The following is a 7,563-nucleotide window of genomic DNA, read 5'->3' as shown; positions in this document are numbered from 1 at the left end:
TTTTGAGGTTTCCCTCCCCCCCCGCCCCGCCTCCCCTTTCCACAAGTGGCTGGTAGAGGGTTTAGATTTTTCATTCCCAGCTTCCTTTTCACCCGTTTCCTATTATTAAGTTTTGGTTTTGGTTTTTTTTTCCCAGCATGAAGCAGCTCATCACCCCCCAAGGGATGCTTCCCCCAAGTGAGCTGCTTTCCATCCCTTATTCATGGGACCTGGGCATGGCAGGGACGGGTGGGACGCGAGGACCCGAAGAGCAGCATGGCCCATCCGGGCCGTGGTGGGATGGAGGGCACCAGCGGCCGTTCCTTGGGCAGCACTGACATCTTGTGCCAAACGGAGGAAAAACAGCAGCCGAGGATGGAAGGGATGCAGAAATGTGATGCTGCGGTGATGCTGCACCCCAAATCTTGCCCTCGTCCCCCCCACCCCCGGCCCAGCAGAGCCATGGCAACGGGGCCAGGAAGGGCTCCCTTGGGCCAGCACCTCGCTCAGCTCATGGTCTGACCACTGCTACCATCCCCACGCGAGCCCTGGGTTCCCAAAACCAACAAGAGCCAGTGGGACCCAGCCCCACACAGCCCATGCTCATCCCCATCATCAGTGCCGCCTCCAGCACTTCCCACTTCTCAATTTCCCCTCAGTGAGCTTGGCAGGACAGCGAGGACGCTCTTTCCCACAGCCGACCCAGGAAATATCTGCAAAAGCATTTTAGGGAAACTTCCAAAAAGCAACCGACACCAAGGGGAAAGGGCGACTGCGCTGGGGCTGCCGCTCAGAGCGGTGCCAGGGGAAGGATGCGTGAGGAAAACACCCCGGGATCATCCCGTGGGAAGTGGATTCATCTCCTGCTGCGCCTTTTCCTCCCTGGACAGGTGGTTTCAGAAAAATCCGCGTGAAAACCAACAGTTGCTAAAGCAAATTGCAGCTGCTGACAGCTGCAGCCTGGGCAAGCACCACAGGAATCTGGGGCCGGGTCGTGGGGGAATTTGGGGTGGTGTCAAACCCCATTGTCCATCGCTGCCTTCCTGCATCCCACCAGCGTTGCCCAACTTTGGGTTTTCTGCCTGGAGAAAACGCAGAGAGCCCAGCAAGTCTCCAGTGTGAATTTTTTGAGTTCTTTTTGACTCCAGCTCCTGGGTGCAGGGGAATTTATGTGCATCTTATCTGCTCTTCTGGGGTTTTTTTTCTTCTTTTTTTTTTTTTCTGACCATTAAATGCAGCTTCTTGTCTTTTGGGTTGCTGGGAAATAGTGACATACGTGCAACCTGCAGCAATCAGGGTGCAGATGAGGAGGCAGATAGCGCTTTGGGTTTACTTTAGTTTTGAACTCTGGGTTTCCAAAGGCTGAGGCTGGGGAGCTGGGTGTAGAGATCAGTCAATTTGAGCAGCCCAGCCCTGATCGCAATCTCGAGCAGAGGAGTTTGGTGTGCAACGGCCAGGATGCCGTGGGCCAAAGGACACAGGAAATGAGTCAGGCAGAGCACGGCGGGGACGAGTTCAGCCTGGGACAGCTGAGAGAGGACAAAACGCCGCAGATGAGCCCCCTGAATGGCACCACGTGTGCACCGCATCCCCAGGTGATGCTGAAAGGGACCATCATCCCGAGAAAAGCTCCTCTCCTGTGGGATCAGCTCTGCCATGGGTGCCCTGAGCCCCCCACCCACCACTTTGGGTTGAAAACCTTTCCCTCTGGGGCCACGCTCTCTGTTACAGGGCCGGTGGGATGTAGAGTGACCCTCATCCCACTGCCAGGGGCAGAGAACGGACTCCAAAATCAAGACAAGCCTCCAAAATCCCAGCGATCTACAACAAAGCCACGTGATCCCATCATTTTGTGGGGTTCCTGGTTCCCACAGCTGGGGAGCATCGCTACCGGCCTCTCTCCATTTCTGGATTAAGCAGGCGAGGTGGGATGGGATGGTCCGAGCATGGCAGCCTGGATGCAGCTTCCTCCTGCAATGCAATTGCTCCTTCACAGTTAACGTGCCTGAAACTGGGACTTGGCCGTGGCTTTCCTGGTGAATTCTCCCCCAGAAAAGGATGGCAGCATCTCTTCCGTCTTATTTCTATAGGTTTGCATCTTCTGACGGCAGGAGATGGGCCCATCCCTGCAGCCTCGGGGTGGCCAGGTACCGGATGATATCAGTGAGCAGCACTGGGGGCTGAGATGCAGATTCCTGATGGGTTTTCCAGCCTTGGACAGAAAACCCCCAAAACTCTGTTGCTTTTTGGGGAAGGTGATGGCATCGGGGCAGAAGCCAGATGGGCTCTGCAAGGGTGTTGGTGCAGGCTGGGGACGATGAGCCACCTCTTCCTGGGGACAGGCGAAGGTGGACCCATCTCAGTGTAAACCATCTCCGCAAGCAGCTGGGGAAGTCCCGGGTGGCCAGGGCCAGTCAAGGACCATTAAAAAGGGAAACAGCACACGCAGGGTGAGAATTTAGTGGTTATCTTACCATCAGCCCAGTCAGGTAATGGAAAAGCTGATCTGATTGAGACAGAGACTTAAAAGGGAGAAGAATAAATCGAACAAATCCTTTATAGAAAACAGACCTGCCCTGACAAAGCTGCTATGATCACGTTTATGGCTTTGCTTGCCCCAGCTGCAGCAGCCACCCCATCCCGCGGGCGCTGCACTCAGATCTTCCTCCCCCGGGGTTATCGACCAGCTGAAATGAGGAGAGGCGCCGCAGCATCAATAAAGCATCTGCAAACACGGCTGGAAATGCAACTCTCACGCAGGGGTGAGCAGCATTTCCAGGGGCTGCTGTGCTGCCGAGCAGGGACCAAATTCACCAAGAGCCATGGGAGCACCTGGTTTTCCCTCTGGCCCCTCTGAGCCCCATGAATATCTCCAGCTCCAGTGCCAGGGCAGTGCAACCCAGCAAAGCCCCATCCTGGCCAATGTGGGGAGGGGAAAGGGGGATATCCCTCCTAAGACGCAGGCAAGCCCCCAGTCCCGGGGGTGCTCAGGATCTGTCAGCTCCAGGGGCACAACCAGGGCTGAAAATCCTCCATGCTCCAAAATCCCCCATCCACAGGGTCCACTCATCCCATGGGGCAGACGTCAGCGCCGGGGCTTGGCACAGAGGAGTGCTGCAGGTGCTGGGAACATCATCCCTGGAATTCCCTGGCCTGATGTATCCCAGCGTTTTGCATGGGAGTCTTTAAAAGGGGCCTTTCCCAGGTCAACAAACCCTCTTTTGTTTTCCTTGGGCTTCAGTTTCATTTTGCCATTTTGGGGAAATGGGACAATTTCTGGGAAATGGGACCATTTCTGGGAAATGGGAAAAGGAGCAAAGGGAGGTACATACACAGTCCCACCGTGGAGGTGGCCCCCGTTTCCACTGGGGCAGGTCCCTGCCCGGACCACCACCCCATGCCCTCCTCACCTCAGGCTCAGGGTGGCCAAAATGCCATCGGGGTGCCGTCAGCGTCCCTAGTCCCACAAGCCTGCATCTTCCTGCTGCTTCCCACCAGCTGCTGGCAGCTGGGATGCGCCCTGGGATTTGCTGGGACTGGGGGATGATGGGGCTTTTTGGACAGCTGCAGGCAGGCAAAATCCACTGGGGAGGCCCCAGACTGGCCCCTGCCATTCCCAGCTCAGCATAGCCAAGAACAGGAGCTGCTGCTTCGGCACCGTGGGGAAGAAAGCGAAGCCACTTACCTGGCCTCATCCCACCCAAAGGGCCCCAAACCCCCCAAAAACCAGCACAGAGCCGTGTACGTGACAGGTGCAACCAAACAGAAGCTGTTTCTCTATGGCTTTTTATTAGAAGGGGGGATTATTTGGCCATTTGTTCCCTGGGTCGGGATGCAAAGCGGTGGGATGCAACACTTTGTGGTGCAGGGGGAGGACGGGGACCCTTGGGAGTGTGTGCGGATCCCACAGGGTGCTGAGCTTGGCCCAAGGTCTCATCTCCAGATTCTTTTGCCCACCTTGGTGCTTCTGCGATGGGGCACATGGGTGCGGAGCCAAACTTTGGGAGCAACCCAGCCACTGGCCCTAATGCTCATTAAAAAAGTCCCAAGCCCATCAGGGGATAAAAGCACGGCCCGTCAGCAAGTTTTTCCCTTCCCGGGACTGCGCTGGGAGGGGATGCGTGTTGCTCATCCTCTGTGCTTTGGGATATGGCAGGGGACCAGGTCCTCCCCCTGCTCACGCAACCATTGGCCCTGGGGGAAGCCAGCCCCGCTGTGCTCCCCCATAAAAGGTTTCTGGTGGCTCCGACTCCGGCAGACGGCAGCGCTGCCCCGGCACCGCCGAGCAAACCCCCCCGCAGCCCGGCATGGCGAAACTCAGCAGAGTCTGCGTCCTCCTCCTGCTCCTCGCCGCGCTGTGCTGCCAGAGCCTGGCCCAGAGTGAGCACGGTCGCACGCTCCGTCCCCACGGGCTGAGGGACGGGGACAGCCCCCAGGGTTGTGGGGATGGGTCTGCTTCGTGCATGGGGTGCAGGGGGGCTTCCCCCAAAAAAGTGCTGAGATGGGAGGTGGGGGTCTCTAAGCTAAGCCAGTTTTCCCCCCAGGAGCCCCGGCCGTGCCAGACAAGTGCTGCTTCAACTTCCAGATGAGAAGGATCAAGAGAGACAACATCGTGGACTGCTACCGCACCAGCCCTGAGTGCCCGCACCAGGCGGTGATGTGAGTACCCTAAACCCAGTCCTGGGGGTAAAGGCAGGTCTAGACCCTTCTGAACCCCGTGCCTTGCTTTGGGAGGCCCAATCCTGATCCCCTGCACCTCCAAACCCTTCAGAAACTCAGCACCGGGGTCCCTGTACCACCACCTCGCTAACCCCCCTCTTCTCTCTGCCCCAGCTTCAGGGTGAGGAGCGGGAAGGAGATCTGCGCCCAGGCGAGCAGGGCCTGGGTGAAAAGGTACCAGCAGAGCTTCCCAGTCAGCTCCTTCTCCATCCCCAGTTAGCCGGACAGCAGGAGGCAGCGCACGGCGTCCCCTCCCCGGGGGATGGGACACCCCAAAAGCGACCCCTTAGCAGAGGTAGCTGTGGAAACACCACGTCACTGGGGACATCCTCCCCATCTCACTGCAATGATCCTCACCGCCTTCCCAAAGGCAAAGGGCCTTTGGCATCCCCGCGGGATGGGGTGCGCAGACCCTGCAGGGTGCTGGGGGCCCGTCCCCCTGCCAGCCCCCACACTCTGCATGCAGGCAGCTGCCTGCACCCCAGCGTGTCAGTGAGGCTGCCTGGCAGCAGCAGAGGGCTTAAGGGGGAGCAGCTCCACGCTTATTTCTTGTACAGCTCACTGAAGAGAATTAAACGTGATCTCACGCACGCAAACGTCTGGCTGTGCATGCGTGTGTGTGTGTGTGTGTGTGTGTGTGTGTGTGTGTCTTTGGGGGGGTCAGATCCTGCTGCTGGCTTTCCTGCCCGGGTGTGAAACCTCATCTGTAAGGGCTGGGGTGAGCAAGGAGCCAGAAAGAGCTGAAGTCTCTGCGAGGGGGCCCAGGGGGTGCATGTGACAGTGTCCATGCGAGCTTTGGGGAAGCCACCAGTGAGAGGGGCAAGAGGCACAGCCCACAAGGAGGGGGCTTCCCGTGTCCTCATCAGCCAATCTAATGAGTGGAGACCCCTGGCCGAAATTTGATCCAGGATGCCTGGTTGGACCTCACCGACAGTCCAGGATCCTGGGATGCCAGGAGGAGATGTGATGGGCACTGTCACCGGGATGGGCACAGCCACCACTATGGGCAACAATGGGGCTCAGGGTGGGCTGGGGTTCAGCCCAGCCACCGCTGAGCCACACACCCCAGTGCAAAGCTGTGAGAGAAGTATCATGGCCAAGCTGATAACAGGTGGTTTTCAAAAAAGAAACTCTTCCGGGGCTTTGGCAAGTGTGAGCATCATCCTGTGTGGTTTTGCCGGCAGCAACAACCAAACCCCCGGTGCTTCACCCGTGGCGCAGAGCTGCCGGCTGCTTGCCACACTTTCCAGCAGTGCTTGGATACCGCAGGGGCTGGAGGGGCCTGGAGGAAGAATTTCCATTCACCAGTTGCCCTTTAACAACATCTCCGGGCGGTTCTTTCCGCGGGGAGAGTCCAGAGCTGTCATGGAAAGCCTGGCCAGGGGCTTTATCACCCCGAGGGGCAGGCAGGATGGGCAAGTAGCTCTTGGTGGCACCGGATCAACTAGAGCTGCCCATTGCTGGCATTGATTGAGCCCCGTGTTGGACATGAAGGCCTCCTCCTTGGCTCTGCTGGCCCTGCTGCTGGTGGCTGTCTGGACTGGAAGCCAGGGCATGTCTTGTGAGTACCAGCACCAAGGCTTTCCCCATGGCTATCCCAGTGCTGTCCCCAGCTCTTTTGGCTGCTGGGGGCTGGGGAGGGAGAGCTTCAAACCCTGCTTCAGCCGTGGGCTTGGGGGGCTGAGGGGCATCACCAGCCCCCCGGGCATGGGGCTGTCCCAGTCCTGTTCAAAAGGAGGAAACAGGCTTGGGGATGGCATTAGCCATGGCACTCCAGCTGGGGAGCTCAGTAACAGCCCCCTGCGGGCAGGGAAACGGGGGGCTCCTAGCCGGGGGCAAAGCAGCGCTGGTGGGGATGCAAAAGGGACCCCTTGTAGTGGGAGGGAGCAGGAGAGTCCCTGGTGGAGCACTCACACCCCTTGGGGCAGCACCCACACTCCTCAGGCAGCACCCACATCCCTTGGGCAGCACCCACAGCTCTCAGGGCAGGTGTAGGAGAGCACCAACCCCTCTCCTCTCAGTCCGCAGCCTCTACGACAAGTGCTGCTACAAGGGCATGTTCGTCAAGAAGAAAATCCCTGCCATCTACATCAAGGGCCACCAGAAAACACCTTCTCACTGCTCTCACAAGGCTTTTCTGTGAGTACCCCTGGCTTTCACCTAGCCTTCCTCCCTTGTACCCCACTCTTCACCCTCACTTGCCACTTCCCTGCCAGTTGTATTCCCTTTGAGGATCCCCCAAAACAAGCCGCTCCCTCTGAGGCTGCCCTGCCCCAACTCTTCACACTCACCTCCCTCCTCACTGCTCTATCCCAGATGGCTCCCAGCTTCCCCATTTCAGCTGCCATCCAGCAGGAAGCAAGCCACAGTTTCGGCACTTTGGGCGGACGTGGGGGGCAGGATGCTGCAGGCATCCCCAGGCTGCTGGGGTGCCCGAGGGCACTGCCAGATCCCACATCCCCCTGGCTAACGCAGCCCTTGTCTGCCTCGCAGTGTGGAGCTGAGGAAGGGGAACAAGGTCTGCGTGGCCCCAGAGGAGAGATGGTTTCAGGAGTACCAGTGGCAGAAGGGGTCGACCATCACCTCCAAGTGAAGCTGCAGTCCATATAAGCTCTATTTATTTGCATCCCACAATTACCTGTACTTTCTTGTTAAGTTATGGAGCCAGCTCCATGCCCTCCCCTGACGTCTGACTGTACGTCCTTTGACAATTTAATAAAACATCTTGTACTGAACAGGACTGAGACAATGTAAATCCTGCAGGAGAACAGAGGGGTCACACCAGGGCTCGGCATCCCCACAGGGATCCTGGGAGGGCAGAGAAACCAAAAGGGCTGGGGCTGAAGCCCTCAGTTCCCCTCCAGG

At 58.2% G+C, this 7,563-nt stretch overlaps 2 protein-coding genes across 2 annotated transcripts; both read left to right on the top strand.

Moving 5' to 3' along the window:
- Nucleotides 1-4,286: 4,286 nt before the first annotated feature.
- LOC104548167 (C-C motif chemokine 4-like) lies at nt 4,287-4,918 on the top strand. The gene is made up of 3 exons (XM_010194107.1): nt 4,287-4,359; nt 4,524-4,638; nt 4,813-4,918. Exons 1-3 carry the CDS (start codon nt 4,287-4,289, stop codon nt 4,916-4,918), a joined length of 294 nt encoding a protein of 97 aa, XP_010192409.1.
- A 1,268-nt stretch (nt 4,919-6,186) lies between these two features.
- Nucleotides 6,187-7,291, top strand: LOC104548168 (C-C motif chemokine 5-like). Its single transcript, XM_010194108.1, has 3 exons — nt 6,187-6,259; nt 6,720-6,837; nt 7,192-7,291. The coding sequence occupies exons 1-3, from the start codon at nt 6,187-6,189 to the stop codon at nt 7,289-7,291; spliced, it is 291 nt and encodes a 96-aa protein (XP_010192410.1).
- The last annotated feature ends 272 nt before the right edge of the window (nt 7,292-7,563 follow it).

This window comes from Mesitornis unicolor, unplaced genomic scaffold (assembly GCF_000695765.1).
Source record: "Mesitornis unicolor isolate BGI_N332 unplaced genomic scaffold, ASM69576v1 scaffold37481, whole genome shotgun sequence".
In the NCBI taxonomy this organism is placed as follows: domain Eukaryota; kingdom Metazoa; phylum Chordata; class Aves; order Mesitornithiformes; family Mesitornithidae; genus Mesitornis; species Mesitornis unicolor.
This window is presented reverse-complemented; position numbering and strand designations above follow the sequence as displayed.